The 19,305-nt window shown below is 41.3% G+C and overlaps 1 protein-coding gene across 1 annotated transcript in view; it reads right to left on the minus strand.

Moving 5' to 3' along the window:
- jam3b (junctional adhesion molecule 3b) overlaps window positions 1-19,305 on the minus strand; it is a 32,877-nt gene that overhangs the window by 3,859 nt on the left and 9,713 nt on the right. The window contains exons 2-8 of the mRNA XM_053441478.1: window positions 3,972-4,040; window positions 3,739-3,852; window positions 3,486-3,638; window positions 2,666-2,868; window positions 778-877; window positions 525-654; window positions 380-434 (exon numbers count right to left, since the gene is read on the minus strand). Coding sequence (XP_053297453.1) covers window positions 380-434; window positions 525-654; window positions 778-877; window positions 2,666-2,868; window positions 3,486-3,638; window positions 3,739-3,852; window positions 3,972-4,040 — 824 coding nt within the window. The remainder of the gene's footprint in view (window positions 1-379; window positions 435-524; window positions 655-777; window positions 878-2,665; window positions 2,869-3,485; window positions 3,639-3,738; window positions 3,853-3,971; window positions 4,041-19,305) is intronic.

A 19,305-nucleotide genomic window follows, 5' to 3' on the forward strand; every position in this document is an offset into this window, starting at 1 on the left:
CTTTGGACCTTTATCATGACTCATTGAGTTAAACATGGACAAATCTGGTTTCAGACAGTTCTCTTTTTGAGGAAAACAGTCAAACCCAAATTTAGTTCAGATCTTTTTTCCTCTTGCCAAGTACTCAATCGTCTTTTAACATTTCAGTAAAGCAGTTGACTCATCGGTATATGGGGCCTCGTTGTGGCTCATTAAAGGAGCTCACAGGAAGTTTGGCATGTTTTAGCCCAATAACCATAATTTATGTTATTTGTTTTACTGCTGACGGACGTATTTTCCAGCAGAGAGACTTGAAGCACTTATTAGACTTCTTTAATATCTTTATCACAGTATCCTTTATCCTTCTACAGGCACTCATTGTGAACTGTTATCTACAAACCTCATCTTCCGTCCTGACGTAGTCCACTCCATCTCCTTTGGCTGGAACTTTGTAACTGAAGGACACAGAGAACGCAGTGGTTCTGAGGATGATAGTTTTAGGAATACATGCATTTGATGTTTATTTGAATGGGACGATGTCTTACTTGTTTCCTGCCTGTTTTTGGCTGGAGAAGTAGCCTCGCTTGTATGCACAGCAGATCCCCACTGTTATACACAGCAGCACTATGACCACCACCAGCACTCCCAGTAGAATCCCCAACAAATCAACATCATCTGTGGAGTCCCAGTAACAATCGAGAAATTAAACACTAACATCTGCTAAACCTGATGTTAAAAAGACATGTTGGAGTATAGTTCACAGGATATTCATATTAACACTGCATGTCTAGCACTTACAAACTTCCATCATCTGGGGTAGACACTCAGAGTATCCAGCGTCGTTCTTCGCTCGACAGAAATACTCTCCTGCATCTTCTTTTCTGACTGCGATGAATTTCTGCAGGGGAGGAATCATAAAGCAACTGATTAGATATGATTAATGCAAAAATCCCCTCATATAAAACCCAAACCTTGTTTATATAAGTTTTTAGACCATATTGGATAACGACAGAGCCTGTCACAAGTCATTTGAACTGAATTTGTATTTATTTTTAATTTAAAAATTAAAATAAAATCAGCCTAATTAGACTGATTTAATAACTAAATAATGGTGCATCCTGCATGGATGGAAAGAGGAATCCTAAGAGTATATGTGAGTAGAGAAGGAATGACATTCACACCACATTTATATTCATTTGGATAAGAGAGAAAATGACTTAAAATATGAAAATTGAACCGAATTAGACTGTGGCTGACTGCTTCTGATAAAACAGTGAACAAATGAGCTCATGCAGTGGTCACAAACGAGACATGGCGTTCAGTGCAGGAGGAGACTTACACACACGTGTATAGATTAACTGTACATGGTAAATTAACACTGTTAAAGGGGACTGTCAATCTTTAAGGGAACATACCGGACAGGCCTTTGGTGCTGATTACATGCAGGCGTGTGGTGCCTTTTAAACACAACACAGACTTGAGGTTCCTGTGGTTCTTTATTTGGACTAGACACCGTTTCTTGCACAATCTTTTCAAATTCCCGATAGTTATAGTAATGTGATGCTGATGAGCCACAAGAGTATTTTGTTATTTGTGAAACTTATGCTGAGGAATAACTTAACAAGATGCACCTCAATTTGACACACAGAGGTAACAGACTGATCTTCTAACATGACACGCGCTTAAAATTACGACTCTATTCTCGAAAGGGTGGGTGGCGGGGGGATAGAGTAGTCGTCCTCTAACCAGAAGGTCAGCGGTTCAATCTGCCTTTCCCATTCTGCATGCCAAAGTGTCCTTGGGCAAGATACTGAAACCCAAAATCTCATACAGAGAGCTGCAAGTAGATGCACTGTACGAATGTGTGTGTGTGAATGGCAAATACTGTACTGTAAAGCATTTTCAGTCATCAAGCCTAGAATAGCTCTATATAAATACAGACTATTTACCAAAATGTATAACTTATTGTTGTAATATTACAACTTTTTTTCTTATTTTCCTTATGGTGACACTATATTTTATTGTATATACACATACTATATGATTGGTCGGGGAAAAACTTTTTAAATATATATTTTTAAGCAGCAAGAATAATATAACATAGAATAATGGGGTTAGGGTTAGGGTTAGGATAACCCTTATAAAGTTGAATAAGATATTAAATTCAAATCAGAATGATCTTTCCCATGCAAACCAATCTACAACATAATAATAATAATATTAATTAATTAATAATTAATTTCACCCTCTACAACAGTGAAAGGGATTTTTTTTAAGGAGAGTGATAACTGAGTTATCTGTGATCAGTTTAAAAATAACAGGCAAGACAAAATGAGCACAGTGAAACAAACCTCATCAGTTTACAGTTATGACTCGAGCTACAGTTTCACATAAGGAGCGCGTGCACTGTAGTTTCCTGTAACGTGTCACATCTCAGAGGCCAGCATGAAGGTTGACAGGAGAGAGCACTGAGCAGATCGAGCAGCGCTGGAGAGCGAGCGAGAGAGAATTGAGGAATGTGCAAACGAGGGCAGCAGATTCCCCTCGTGGCTCGAGCCCTCTTGCACCATCAACTGTCTCCCCAAAATATCTGCCCCCACCCCTGGGCGTCAGGCCACCATCCCTGCTGCCCCGCCCTTACTGCTTATGTGTGCCCTTGTGAAAAGACATGCGCACGCATACTAACCATAGTTCCTGTTTCTGCGTTGAGAATGTATGAGGAGTTGAAGAACTTGAGGCTTGTCTTCGGGTCGTCGGGAATCTCCTCCCTGTTCTTGAACCACTGGTACTGAGACTTCGGGAAACCCTCCTCCTCCAAACAGCTCAGCTCAGCTGGCTTCCCGAAAGGCACCGATTTGGGGACACTGCATTTTGGCACCACTGGCTTCACTGCGGTGACACAAAACATATGACCATTGTCACTGTACTGAGTACTCACAGTTTTTACATTTGCCGAGCATCAGAGTTTGGAAACAACTGACACCATCCTTCAAAGATGCTGCTTAGCCTAAGATGGACTTTGATCCTTCAAAACCCTTGTCACTCTGACCCCTCATGGTTCACTGGGCTGACTGCACTGACAGGGCCAGACGGGCGCATCGTTTTTGGCCTGTGCCAGGAAATGCCACCAAAACACGCGCTTGCTTTCTTTAGAACTGCAATTCAGAGGAGATGCAGTTTCAGAGGTTTCCTCTTATAGCCCAGAACACGCCTTTGCAGCTGGGCAGGTCTAGTCATAACGCATCCTCATATGTATGCCAAAGGGCTGGTGCGACCTACAGCACGGTTTCATCTTACAGCATCCAAAGTGTGAATCGCTAAGCAGGGCACAATAATAGCTTGTTTTCTGCATTCACAAGAACCTTTATGACACACACACACACACACACACACACACACACACACACACACACACACACACACACACACACACACACACACACACACACACACACACACACACACACACACACACACAGATTGATGTTAAAGGTAAGTCCAAGTACCTCTTACAACAAGGTCAATCACAATCTCGTCAAATGACTTCTGATCATCAGCGGCAGTGACCTCACAGCGATATTTAGCTGTGTCCGATCGTGTGGCGTTGGTAATCACTAATGTGGCAGGTTCTCTGATCACTGCTCTGTTCTCCAGGTCACCTGTCAGTAGAAAAAAAACATGTCCACCAATGTCAGAAATACATGTAAAACATTAAAAAAAATATATATAAATACAAGTGACTGATTTGGTAAACATTACCTGAGATCTTCTTGTCAAAGTACACATAACTCGGTCCCCCGTTTGTGATCTTCTTCCATTCAATTCTGGGATTGCTTGTAGAAATGGACTCAATCAAACACGATAACTCAATTTCTGCAGGATGGACAAAGAGTGAGTTATTACATCAATAATTTAAATCAACACTGACGTGAAAAGGACATGTCATTTGCATAGTCTTTTTTGTGTGTGGGTGTTTGATCATTGGCTCTTACTGTCGAACTCGTCGGTCCATGGCGATTCGTTATTCGTCCTCAGTACCACTGACAGCACACTGAAGTAGCCTGCAAAACAATAGAGGAGAGACGAGACCATATGAGACTCCATGGAGCACGAATTTTCATGATACAGTGATGATCTCATGCTATATGCACAATACCAGCTAACGACCTCATGTGCCGGGCTTGTTATGATACCCTCCTTAGGGATATTTGTTAATATGCCCACATCTTTAATTTCACAAACACAATGTAAGGAAACATTAATGTCAATCCCACATCAGTGTGAGGATCCTAACATCCCAGCCTCGTTTGTTCAGTGTCCATTTTTAGTCGTGTTGGTCAAACCATTGTGTGTGTCTGAGTGTGTGATTAGGGTGGGGGTGCTGTTTCTATGCACAGTGGATAATTGCGCAGGGAGGCATGTGCCCTTTACAGGGCAAGCTCACCATGCCAGTAGTTCAACTGCCTGCCGAGCCCCTCTCTCTCTGTCTCTCCTTCTCTCTCTGTCTCGCTCTCTCTTTCTCTCTACTTTTCTCTCTCTCTCTCTCTCTCTCTCTCTCTCTCTGTCTCTCTCTCTCTCTCTCTTTCGGCCGGATGCTGTTACCCATGTGGGGCTAATGGTGCAAAAGCACCCTGGAAAGATCTGTGTTGGTATGTGGTGGAGGGATAGGGCCTTGGGAGGGGTCACTGCTGAATCATCGTGACAGCCTATGGTCCACAAACAAATGCTCTCAAAGTCACCTCTACACATGTTAAGTAAGGAAAAAACTCAGAAACACTTCCAGAGACAAAATATCCCATAAAAGAATCAGATAAATCAATAAATATGTGCCCCAGTCTAGTCCATGCATGTTTCAACCTGCCCCTGATTGGTGCATACAGCATGTGCAGTAACTGTGCTCTGCTACTAATTAGTATTAGACATGGTGCTGGGCCCCTCATTGAAAGAAACAGGGATAACTTGACCTCCACCATTTGTCATCTGGATCCCCAGCAGTGTCTAGCGTCACCTACTAAGGCAGACAGGGTAAGCTGATTAGCCTGCAGTCTTTCTCGAGATCATGACAAGACGACAGCTTGTTTTTCGCCGCTGTTGACAGTAATAACACTGCACGGACTAGGTCACAATTACATTTGACAATAGGAGACCTGCCCTCAGGAAGCTCGTTGGAAAGTTTAGTGTTTACAGTGACTTTGTGCGCTTGATTTGTCCTGTACACGTGTATGCTTGTATTAACATTCGAGTGAAAATAGTAATTTGCAGAACCAGACTGTGCTTGGATTCTCATCACATTAAATGTTAAATGTAAGATGCATTTTGTTTTAGACGGCAAATAACACTGATGATGACCGTCCTTCAATTAGAAAACAATGTTCCAAGCAGCCGTCTAACATGCAAGCATCGTCCCAGCAAAAAAGCTCCATGCTGCTGCTCTGTGGTCGACCCTGACCTCTCCGGGGGCAAAATACACAAACAAATACATTAATACATAATTAATTAAATAAATAAAAATCCTATCGTAGTGTCATATTCACTATATGAATATGACACTACGGGGGGGAATATGAAGTATAACAGTCAAAATTCCAGTGTTTGAGCGCCTTGTGTACGGCTGCTACTCTTTTGGGCAAATGTAAGACACCTCCTGATGATACTGAGGGGTACAAAGAAAATCCTGTCAGTTAACTGAATTCATACATGTGCACATGTGCTATTTTTAATGTTTCTGACTTTACTGATCAAAGCTTGTGTATGTGAGGCTTGTTGGTGCTTATTTGTGGGTTTAGGTTTCGAATGTACTGCATGTACTGTGTAACTTAAAACTAAATCTCACTAGGGAAAGTATGCCAAGAGTCCAAAATATCAGAATATCTTGTGCTAAAATAAAAAATCCAGAGTTGACAATAAATTATTCCAGGTAATAAATAAAGTACTATGACTTTTCGTTAGATGCAGTACTCAATTTCATCTGTTACCGACAGAACTAATCGAATTTAGGCCTCCATCCTTGTACTACTTAATTCTGAGAGTATTAGTGCAGATTAGGTACCTAAGTGAGCTTGACGTGGAGATAAAAAGCTTGAGAGTTCTGCATTGGAAACGGCTGTCCAGGGAAATACATGAAACCCCCACTCAACAAAACTGGCCGAGGTTCTTGTAAATTCTACATAAGCAAAACATGAATGATTCCTAAATTCTGATGGTTATGATTCTGCACTTTGTTACAGTAGCAGACACATTTTTCCCTCTAACCCTAACCTGCACTCCACTTACAGAGGGAGACATTGTTCAGGGTTAAAGTGCCATGTATGAACAGAATATTATGAAACCATACATTGTTGTTTTACACAAAATTTGAACTGCATTGATTCCTCTGTGATACAATATTACAGCAGAAACCATAGTTCATGACTAAATCAAGTGTTTTTTTAATAAGTTAATGATTGTTTCACTAAGTTCACTTTGAGTTTTTAAGTGTGAATTTGCAATATAAATAGTCACAACCAAATCAACAAAATAGATACAATGGTGGGTGTCCATGACAAAACCCACCAGGGGTTTCTTAAATACGTAAGTAATCCATTTAACCATTGCTTCCTTCTGGTTATACTTTCAGCGAAAGATTAATCTTTTACCAACTATGAAACAAGAAGAAACCGCTGGACTATCCGTTAAAGTGAGCTTGATTAAAGCTCTGGAAGCGCTAAGTGCGCATTATGAGAGCAGTGTTTGCCATCTCTCTCCCAGTCCGACACATCCTTCCCTGATCATGTCCCACTCATCCTGTCTGGGTACTTGTCTCGTCGAATAGCTTTAAAGGTCTTGGCCTCAGCCTCCGTTCCAATGGAGCTGATGATAACAACATGTTATTTCTTTTATTAGATTGTGGCCATTGTGAAAATGTCCTAACATGTCCTTCAGGGTGGTCCCTTCTGGCTGAATGCTTGTCGGGTCACGATTAGGGAGAAGGAAACACATGTAGCTGTTACATTTTATTGCTGACAAGTATCGTGTCAACTGTCTAGAAAAAGGTAAGTAGATGTTTTTACCAAGAGAAATAAAAGACGAAGCAGTGTGGCTAGTTTGCAAGGAATCGGTCACCGTGATGAAAACATTCAATCTCAGCATCATTAAGAATGGACAAATTCCTCTGGATAAATTAAAACGGTGTTCGACGGAGTCTTGTGTCAAACAAGCAGCTTGCAGAGGCAAATTTTGTTGCAAGTGAGTTGCTATCTAAGAAGCTAAAACCTCATTCAGAAAGGGAATTTGTGAACAAGTCTTGTTACTGCTCCAGAGCTTCAAGAACCAAAGTCAAATCGTTCTAATATGAGTTTGTGTTGAAGAACTGTCACAGGCAATTATATATATATATATATATATATATATATATATATATATATATATATATATATATATTATAATATGGCACTAAAGACTGAAGGAACACTGAAAACACCCCAAGAAACTTCAAGTTTGTCTCTGGTCCGTGATGAAATCACAGTCAATCCCAGTCGGCTTCTCATTTTTGAGTCATCTCTGCTTTTTTCATTATCAGCATCATCATCATCATACCATCTGACATGGAAGCATTTCCAGCCATTGTATTAGAGGTTAGTGTGATTTATGCCTTCAATCATTTAGAATGACCCTTGAAAGATATTCTATAAATGTAAATTGCACTTGTTAGGACAATACTTCCCTGTTTTAAACCATGCAGGTGCTCACTGACCTACATATTTTCTTTTCTGTTTTTCTTTCTTGCTTGGACACAGCTGTGTGAGATCTGGTAATCTGCATCGAAGTTTTTTTAATCGTCCTTTCTGCCCATATGATGGGTGCAGGGTTTTCTCTGTAATCTTAGTGTAATGCCCTCATAACCCCCCCCAGGTTTTACATCACTGAATGATACAATAGGTAGAGAGGAGCTTGGTATTTCTTGATGCCTGCACTGTGTAATGAATCCCTCCTTTCGTCTGTTGTTCCCCGTGGGAGTGCGCACTTGTTTCCTGTACTGCTGCTCAGCGAATCCAGAGAGGTGAGGCTGGTATCATAAATAGAAAGGTTCAATTAAGCAACCAGTGATATTCCCTGTGGAACATCTTCGCCTCATGCCTGTGGAGAATATTCCCACGCCCCTTAAGAGGCTCCGACATCAAAGTACACACTTACTATCAACCAGTTGCTGTTTGGAAACTCTTCTCATATCGGAGCGCTGCTTAAGTTGCACGAAGCCTGTAAGCTGAGTCTGGATTTCTGCAAGTAAACAAGCTGTTGACGTAGACGATTCATTATTATGCTGCTTCTGAACTGTTGGATACATGAAGTGCAGAGGAGCCAATTTGTGTTCTTCCCCAGTCCTGGTTGTCTCAATAAAACACTCAAAAACTGACACCTCCAAGGCCACTTCTTCGCCTCTTCCAAAAAATAGATTTTTCAATGGCCCATAAATATCATATATATAGCATGTGTTGCATGCGCTACAAGCAGTAGCTTTAACGCCTTTCCACAAGCAAAGCAGAATGTTCATGTGCATCGAAACACACGTGTAGTGCAAGGCCAGGAATATGAGAACATACAGTACATGGTATATATTCACTGCATGCAGCTAATGTTACATGATAACATGTCCTATACCCCCTGATATGTATTCAGCTACATGCTTCCAAATTAAACATGTAAACCAAGGCAGCGAGCAAGGCTGGGCTGGTGAGGAGTGAAAACATGTTCCATCACTGTGGTGGAGAAATGAAGAATATAAATGCAGAGGGAGACTCAACTGGGCACTCGGGTTCATTACTCTCTAATTATCCCATAGAAATACATCGGTCTGAGCAGCCTGTTCTCTCAACCACCACTGAATAAAAGTAAAACTTTAAAAACAACTAAAAATGAGAAACATGTTCATCATCACATCAAAAGCTAAGGAACGTCAACAAGAAAACACCAAGTAAGCAAACAAACTAACAGGCTATAAACAATTTAAATCTGTGTTCAGGTAAGTTATGAGACTTATAATGAGCTAATAATGAGGATTCATTAAACAGCGAATTAATAACAAGGTCCAGATCAGTGTCAAAAAGTCGATCTGTGAATATCAAAAAATTAAGCTTTTTTTTAATGTAACATCATCTGTTTTGTTTTTATTCACTGACAATTAACACTATTCTGTAAATGTGCTTTTAGAAGCTTAACTGACAATTTTACCAGTAGTGCGTACACAGCTGTAAGACAGAACACTGGTTACAATAGTTACACTAAACATAGTTTCAAATGTATGAGTGAAAAAGCATTTTCATTTCCAAAAACCTGTTGAGCTACAACAGGACTGAATGAGCTGTTTCTACACACGTCTAGAGTGGATGATCCTCAGTTTAATGTAGGACTGCAACTAACAACTATTCTAACTTTTTCACACCTAATCAGGTTTCATCAATTAATCAATTTAGTTGAGTTAATTCTTTTATCTGACTAGATATGGTCAGACAAAAGAAACTGTGAGTCCTTACATTTGATAAGGTTAGTTAGATAGGATAGATTGATTAAGCTTGAAATATAAACCCAGACAAACCATACATAAAGAACCAAAATTTACTTGTTTTTCTCCTTTTAACAGTCAAGAAGGAGCATAAACCATGCAACTGAATAAATACAGACAACACACTAAAAAACTGCTCTGTAACTACTGCTCTGGAGGTAGATGACCCTGCAAATCCTGCGAGAACGGCAACTGTCGCGTGTTCTTGAGCAAACAGAACAATCATGGACGGCCACCAGCAGCTTGCACAGCTAGTATACGATTTGTGCTGAAAAGGGCAAAAAAAGTGGTAAAAAAGGCTCATAGATTTAGATCCTGACTGTAGAGATGTGTAGGATTGTAGAGCTATAGCATGTAACATGATGTGAAAAATGTGACTGGATCTGAGAAGACTTGAGATTACAATATTTATATATCAATATGTGATTTTAACTCCAGATTGGAACAGACACATCCAACTAAATAATATCCATAATTCTGTCTCTGCTTTCAATCAACCACTTGTTTCTGCTCTTTTGTAATACTTTTAATACATTTTGTATTATTGAGGGATGAAATTAACAAGCTAGTTTCTCAGTTATAAAAGGAAGTTTTGAATGAGGCAGAGACTGACTCACTTACCCCGCGATTTAAGCCCTGAGAGTGACTGTATGACTCTGCTCAGATAGCTGGATAAAGACCTGTCTTTCACAATTCATTCTGAGTTAAGAGGTTGCCAGGTCTCCTGCAGGATTTCACTTGTGCATCCCTTTAAGGAGTCTTTAGTGGAATGTGTTCTACTGAAAGCAAACAGAGCTGCTTTTAAAAGGGTGTAAATGTTTATGTTCTCATACAAACTAGGTTACTGTCTTTGGCTGTGCAGACGACTGCTACGTTTTTTAAAAGTGCACAAAAGTTCAATGTGAGCCCTGAGCAGACACAATGTGGTCCAACTAGGATATATGGCCATTTCCAAAGTGTTTGAAGGGAAAAGTACTGAAATGAAAACAAATGTGCAAAATGTCACACAATGATGTCTTCATTGTGAGGACAACTTATACTCATAGAGGCAATAAAATGGCTAGTGAGGGTAAAACAAACATATTGCAATCACATGTATTGTGAGTAAAATATATTGTCATGCCAAACGTCCCTCTCACTATGGATCTCAAGACCATGCACGGCAACACAGGGTGCTGACTTGAGGCAAGTGAAAAGTTGAACAGTGAAGTGCTGGAGCACTCTCATGTCTTGCAAGCTTTACCCTGAGGAGATGCTAATTTCTATTTGATAAAAGTCTATGATGTCAGCTGGGACACAAAGCCTGACAAATTAATTCATTAGAGCATCACATATTATCATATGCTTCTTTCTGAGAGACGATTACAGCTAGATCAGAGACAAAGCATGCTCTGCTTCTCCAGTTCCCATAGCAATATTGGTGATATTTCCATAGTAACTGGATTCTCTTTCTGTCTTATTTGCGGCCACTCCCAGACCCCCAACCCCCGCTGGTCACCGGAGCTACACAGGATCCCACCTGTTTTGGTAGCTGTGGGAGAAAGTGACTAAACAGTCCTCAGAAGTCCGCCTACATGGAAATAGTAACGTCTTGACACAATGACTGCGATGTAGAGGTTTTAGGGCTGAGCTAGCAGTCTGATCGACCCTCAGGTTGTATTGTCACAGCTGTGGTCATCCAACAGTGTCGGACTCTCCCCAACCCCATGTGCGTGTCTTCTCTCCACTCGCACCTACTTTTACCTCTCTGCTGTTAGTCTGTTATGATGATTTTTCTCAGTAACACATCGGAACTGTTCATGAGAAAATGCAAAAATATTTTTAGATTTGTGGATGAATAATCTTTTTGTTTGATCAACTGGGGAAATCCCTATCTATTGGAGAGTAAAATTGGGGAAAAAACGATTTAGGTTTTTGCTCTAAGCTTAAGCTAAACTACAGAATTATAAGACACAAGCATAAGGCATTTTCTTACTTCTGCTGCTGTTGTCATGCTAATCGCCTACATTCACTTTATCTGTTACGTGACTAAAGGAGCCTCGCGGGAGAAGAGTCAGTCTGTGTGGCAAACATGGTGAAAGCAGTGCGTTGAAAGGATAACAGTTAGGAGAATGCACAGATGAAAAAAACAACACAGAAGCTCCTCGCCTGCAAAGCAAATGTCACCATGTTTGAGCTCCTAAATGGCAGGACCCCGAGCAGAAGCAGCAAACTTCACATGTATGTGAAACATGCAGCTATATTAAACCTACATATAAATGTATCACATGCTGATAAGGGCTGGAGTGATCTGCTAACTTCATGGTTTGCTAAGTACAGCACTTTGGTATTTCGGGCTCAGCTTCTCGTTCTTCCTATTTCTGTGATTGGTAAACATGAATCCGTTTCGAAAAAGGTTATTTAAACATTAATCCTAAAGGAATATTTCAACGTTTTGGAAAATAGAGTCATTCACTTTTTGGTGGAGAGTTAGATTTAAGATTTATACCACTCATATCTGTATGCTAAATATAAGGTTACAGGCAGCAGCTGTTATCTTAGCATAGACGAAACAGAAGGGAAAGTATTTCCCTGGCTCTGTCCAATGATAACTATATCTGCCTAACCGGCATCTTTAAACCTTGTTATATCTTACTTATTTAATCTGCTGCCCCATTTCTGGTCTAGCAAGAAAGCAAATATACGAATTTCCCAAAAATGTTGATCTTTTCCTTGAACTTGAAGTTTAGCCTCCAGTGTGCTGATTTATGAACCCAGTGATAGTTCCTCTTCCTGATGCCAGGTTGCATACAACCTGCAGACTCTTAATTTTCAGAGATGAAAGTGGTCCTGCTAAGACTGTGTTCTGAATGCTAAGTGGTCGGTAAGGAATCAGCCTTATCAAGCACAGGGAAAACTTAAAGAGATGAATATAAACAGTAGGAAGAGGAGGTAAAGGAAAAGTCTATGGTGCTTCTGCATAATGTATGTACATAAGGGTCCATCTCTAGAGTATGGATGGAAAAGCTATCTGAATACAAACAGCTAATTGTATTTATCTCAAAGGCTTGATATGAACCAAATGAAGTTACGAGGAATAGCCGTTTGAACAAATGTAAAGTTGAAGTCGGTGTGATGTCCCAGACTGGCTTTCTTTCCCGACCACCACTCTGCTCCTGGTGGAACAACATCTGAGTAGGATAGAATCCATTCGAGTTGATTCAAATGCATCCGATCTTTTGCAGGTGTACTCAACCACGGTACAGCTTTGCCCACAAGGGCTCTTTGTGTATTCATTTATTCTGCATTTACATATGTGGATGCTGCAGGCCCTCATCTCCGAGCCCGGTACGGCCTGGGCAGCCAGTGTGCCTTACTGCTGGTGAGCCCTCTGATCTAGGCAGGGTCAAAGACTCAGGCCTGAGCCAATGAGAGGATGGAGGGGAGTGGAGGAGCGGATGGTGTCACTGAATGCCTGGGAACCTGTCACTTTGCGTCAGCTTTAGCGTCTACGTCTGACCTGCTCTCACTCTGACCTCGAGCTAAGTAAGTCTAGCTCACAGGGCTGGATCACAGAGTAGCAAAAGCAACTTTTACTTTACCACCTTACACACGAAGGGCCACTTGCCCCCATGTCACTGTGTTGAGACATTGCTTAACATCAGGGTGACTCCACACTCACTAAATGGCTGTTGAGGAAAGATGAACCTCTAAAATGCTCAGACTCAGCTATAACTCCTTCTCCCGAATAAGTGAATTATGTTGATGTATCTTTTGTTTAGATTTGATTAAACTACAACAGGAAATTGCAGTGGGCACAGACAATATCTTACTCTGTCAAAAATGGTTGACATCTTAAATCAGATGGACCTGAGATGGAAAGCTTCACAACAGACTCAAAGTTATTAGACAGTATCCTCCTCAACATGATGGGTAGCAGTGCATCAAATCATATTTTTTTATGCTGTTACACACTGTAATCATAACCCTTTTAAACCATTAATTGGTATAGCATATGATGATTGACAAACTCAGCACAGTTACTGCTGAAAAAAAAAAAAAAAGTTTATATTTTACCAAAAGGGTCAACCTTGTCTAAACACAAGGCTCTTCATCAAACTTATTATCCACAATGAGACATTTAGAAAGAATGGATGTCCACTGAATGATCAATCATAATATTATTCATTCATTAAGTCATGTGAAGCAACTCGGCCCTCAGATAATCAGATCCTTGCTGCCGTATAAAAATAGTGCTGTTGTTTGGTATCACACTGCCTCTTCACATGGTCCCAGCAGCCATGCATGCCAATGGAGGCCTTTGTTTTGTGACACAGTTCCGGGCTGTAGGAGTGAATGAATGCTTAATTAAGCAGAACAATAGTCTCTGGCTATTGTGACTGAGGGAACAATAACCATCAAACACATACAATGTGGAAATGTAGACTCTGAATCTATTGACCATAGTCCGAGTATGAGATCCTCATGGAAAACGTGATACACCATCAAGTTATATTTGAGATGCAGTGTAATTCCAGTATTGCACTCTCTGCTGAAACACTGAGCCCCCCCCCCGCTGTCTGAACTAAGTCTGTCAACTGTGCAGTGTATATTGGAAATGTAATAAATCAACATCATTAGAAAAAGCTAGTGACGCACTCAGAAGATACAACCACTGCATTTTATTGTGCTTCAAATATTAAAAAGTAGAAATAACACATGTCAATACAAAATCTAAAACAAGTGCTCGAAGTGAGATAATAAACCTACAAGTGATGGTAAAAGACATATATCTGTTTTAGTCTTAAAGCTAATGTCAGTGCAGCTTAGCAATGGTGTGGCCAATCACATCTAATATGCTGCGGTCATGAGCTGTTCCTTCACTAGAGTGAGAAGAGGTTAGCGTTCAAATGTCCAAGCACTATTTATAATGGCTGTCAGCACCAGCCAGAGCCCCCGCAGTCTGCTAATTGGGATCCCTCCCAGGTAAGAAGTGTAAGCAGCGGCCGCTCTCCCTGCCTCTCGCCAAGGCACCCTGGGAAACCTTCAGCATTACTTCATGATGAAATAATTGGCTGCTCATTTTTTCTAACCCAGGTCAGCCTCATGAAGGAGACACTGAGAACGCCTTGTCAAAACAGATCGAAGCATAAGGCCAAGAGGGTGAGCTGGCCTCCCTTGGCGCAGCATCCCTGTTATGTGAACAATCTGACATGCCACACATGTTGGATGTCCAAATGAATTGGGGAGCGCTATGGCGTCAGCTTAAAGGAGATCTCACAGTTAGAGGTGGGGGGTAATTCAGCTCACTGCAACAGTTTTGTGGGCCGAAGTGAGAGTCAAATCCCGAGCTTGAATTGGAGCCTCCACTGCAGAAATCTGTGTTAAATCGCACCACACTCAGTGCCAGAATTAGCTCCTCACCACACTCTGCACAGATGGCATCAGAGGCATTTGTTGCAAATGCTTCACATTCTAGTCCAGCCTGCCTGACCCCTTCCTTAATCCTAATTAGGAATGCAATTTCTACGCAGGCCTTTTTGAAACGTGATGAAAATAAACGTTTGTACAGCTCCAGCACTGGCTTATGGGCAGTATTAGTTCATGATTGTGACGCCATTTTAAACCGATCACTAGAGCATGGTTTTATAAAGGACTATCGCTACTGTGTACTAATCTATATCCTCCCTGTGAGTCAACAATGAACTGGTCAGATAATAATACATAGTGGTAAATCTCTGGATAACATTCTGCTGCTTGTCCCCTCCACCAGACACACCCAAACCTCCCCCATCTTATGTCCTACACACAAACCCACACACACCATAATAGTAATATTCTCCTTTTTCCAAAACATAGAACATCACAAAGGATTAACCAATAATTCATCCACAACATGTAAAAATATGTTAATAGTCACATTTGAATATATCAGGCTTATCTTGCTGCTTTGATATAAACACGTTGTGTCCTGTGCTTTTTGACCAGCCAGCAGTTCCTTTGCCTAATAATGCCCCATTGGGCCGGCACACTGACAGAGAGACATGGGGGCAGCTGAGCCACTCTGCCACAGCCTGCAGAGATAAGCGCTCATTGTTAAGTACGTGGACGGTGAGCGTAGCTGACCACGAGGAGCTAAGGCTCAACTGACAACCGGACAATAACACAACACCGCACAGCAGAGACATGTTGACTTAGCAGGTCCAAAAGGTTTAATCTGCCTCACTTCCTGCGTGCTCCAAGGATGGACGCTGTGGGCTGAAAAGGGCAGAACTGAAAGGGTGTTTTTTGCAATGCAGCCTTTACAGACACGTAATCTTTATATACAGTACAACTCTGCTGACTTTTATTTTTAACTGATTGCATGAGGTGTGTGCCTCAGCCAGCACACATCAATGCTGTTTTAATGTCCCTGCTTCTCGAAAGGACACTAAGCACCTAAGCACGAACGCCAAAAGAAACATGTAATAGGCAAAAAACACATCCAAAAAGAGTGTAGCCAAATGTATTCATGTCTTGAACTGTGTGACTGCACATTTGTGGTGCTGAGGAGCATAATGTGTGAGACGGCAGCAGGAAGCTTATAAAGTCTCCATAACAGGGCCTCCCAGCAGTGTTCAGCTCAGTCATCAAGATGCTATCAGCTCTCAAACAGCAGGCCCAGTACAAATCCCAGTATCTCTAGTCTTACAACAGTGGCTTCCCACAGTCGAACTGACTAATTGGTCCGTTTTCACTCTGGAACAAAAAGCATCTTGTGTAGGGGAGGCCCTAAATACTGGAAAAGTTGGTTAGATTAACACAATATGTGCCTGATGACTGAAAACAATGATTTATTTTATAATATTAAAATGTGAGGGCTCTCAATTTCATAACTTCTTTTCACACAATTTTCAGGGTTTTTTTTACATGATGATTCACAACCAACTTGTTTATGCCCCTAAGAGTCATCCACATGCCATTCGAGTTAACTGTTTTCCACAGTCACTGTGTCCAACCCTAAAAGCTGACACACTGTGTAATTAAAGCCCTCTGAAACAGGCTATCAATGCCAATCTCCAGGCGCTATTACAGGAAATGCAGTTTAAGGAGGGGGTGAGTAAGAGAAGTATATCTGATTGTTGATTACATGAAATATCTTTAATACCAGAAAGATGGATGTGCCTGCTGACTTTGTGAGGAAAGAAAAGCTGAAGCCAATCAGCACGGTCCAGCAAAGTGTCAAGGGTCAAACACAATACTGCTGCAAAGATTTCCTTTTTGACAAAGATTTCCTTTAACCGAGCCTATCACGAGCTATGGCAACTGGCCTGCATGTTGTATAATGCTGTAGGAAGCAAATCTGACTGTTTCATTGTTCCTTAGTAAGCACTAATGTGAAGTACATGAAGAGGAGTGCAGAATGTGAGGTCGCCAAAAGTGTGTGACTGTGTGGGGATGAATGGTCACAGGTGAAAGGAGCTTTGAAAGGCAGCTGGGATCACCACGCCAATGCCTCTCTGCTTTTAACCCCAGACTTTTAACGGAGAAAGTCATTTTCAAAAAGAGACACAACTTTCTTCTCTAGGAGCTCAGCTGGAAGTCTCTTTGTGGCTGATGTAAAACATAGAATGTGAAAAGATAGCAAGCTACTATTTATTTTATTGAGAACACATGGAGGTTTGAATTTGAGAAGACTGTAATGAAATATCTTACATTTACAGAAAAACCAACATGGTTTTACACAAAATACAACCAACTAAGAGGACATAAAGTTCTTGTTTTGATATGTGTTTATTCCATCTCTGACATTGAGTAACTCCTAATTAAAAGGGTGGGGACGCTTGCTCTCATTATCCACAAACTGAAAACAGACATCCAAATTCCATTTTATTACACACATAACTGGGAATATGTTATGACCGTAAATCATGAGCCTGACATAAAAAAACAATCTTAGTGTACAATTTCTAAAGAAGAATTTGCCAACACGCAGCCCCCTTAGACAACAAATGTGCATAAAGGCATACTCTATACTCAAATAGTTTGCACAGGCTGGCTGAGCTGTGGGACAGGGAATGTTACTTGAACAACAGCTGGGGAGCGAAACCATCTGAGGCTTCTGCTGCTGACCACCCCCACCCCCCCGCTGCTGAAGCCACACTTCCATCACCTGCTCAGGGAGGAATCCTTGATGGGTTTCCGTGGGAAATACCAGACAGAAGCATCAGACAGTCAAATGACCGACCATCTCATGCCACCCATTCTGTTCCAAGCTGCTACGTGACCCATGCCACAATGTGTACTTTCGCACAGGAAGTAAAGGTGTGCTGTGGACAGTCATGCAACCTACTGGTCCGGGAAACAATGGCTGAGTTCCAAAGTGCGGTCATGGTAAGAATAGCAGACAGCTGGCGACCTCAATCACCTGCTGTGTCTGATGGCGTCAGACATAACTGCTCTGTGTGCTATGGCACCCATGTTCTCCCCGTTCAATAATATGTTCATTACACAGAAAACATTGGCTTTTGTGACAATCAAAACAAAGTTGGACGCCACACACTTAAATAATGTGAAAAAATATTTTTTAATTATCCGTTTTCCTGCAGAGCTCAGAATCTTTTTTTTAAGAAGATTACAATGCACTTTCTGGTGTTTACATGCAAATAGAAAACAAAAAGTTGGACACATCTTGGGCTTGAACCAGCAGGGGAATTCAAATGCCATGGAGTTTATCTCTGCCTTAATTTGTCTGCCCAAATGACACTGATATTACCACTTTACAGACACCATAAATGTTCACCAAGAACTTGGTAAAAGCGAACAGAGTGACAACAATATCCCATCAAATAGATACTAGCATCACCAGTCAGCTTGTTGCCCATTACAAGGAAAACTCTGAACTACAAAAACTAAGCTGAACAGTGGAGTAAAACTCATCTCCATCATACTCTTTACTGAGATATGCTCAGAAGGCCAAGAGCTGACAAACCATCACTGATTGGTAAAGCACCAGGTTCAGTCTGGTTAAATGCATCAATCTCAACACTGTAAGGACAATGATAACAAGATCATTTAAGACCTGCACATGACTTTGGATAGTTTCCTGACATTCTCCTCTATGAACACATCTGACCAGAGAATCTACTACTGCGATGTTCATGTGTAAAAAACAAAGTCCGGAGAAAGTCCTGAACAATTAAAAATGGTTGTACAGAGTAGGCAGAAGTGGTCGCGATATTCTCATAATGATGTCTATACTCAGATCTGACTGACACTGGATAGCAAGACATACTAGTAGTCCTTCGGAGCTTGTGAGCTTGCCTGACTATAGAAATGCACTTCTCGCTGAACAACATTACCACGCTAAAAATTGCCCCAAAGGAAGCCGCCCACAGATGTGAGCGCTGATGATCTTGAGTGTTGATGATCTGAGATAAAACTGTACAGTCGCTCAGTTCTGCACGAGTGATTCTTGGCAAGCAAAGGGAAGGGCGGCGGAGTGGTTTGGGGGATTCATTACATTGAGCGCTGGCTGGACGGAGGCTGTTCAGAGACGCTCATCAGCCCAGATATACAGAATCCCTCTGAAAGTGTGGTGGAAAGCTCATGAAACCATAAGATCATTGTTCTAGCTAAAACCAGATTGGGCCAGAATTATATGGCTGTGAGGGAGCCGCAGGTTCAACTTTGGGGTAGAGTGCGTTGGGTGTAGGGGTTGGTTGTCTGTTTTGTGTTTTTCCTCCTCTCACAAAAAGCATACGCACTTTCTGAGGCTGTGTATGTGCACCATAAACTTTACCCCTGCCGACTAAAAGGCTTTTGTTCTC

This window comes from Pleuronectes platessa, chromosome 15 (assembly GCF_947347685.1).
Source record: "Pleuronectes platessa chromosome 15, fPlePla1.1, whole genome shotgun sequence".
NCBI lineage: Eukaryota > Metazoa > Chordata > Actinopteri > Pleuronectiformes > Pleuronectidae > Pleuronectes > Pleuronectes platessa.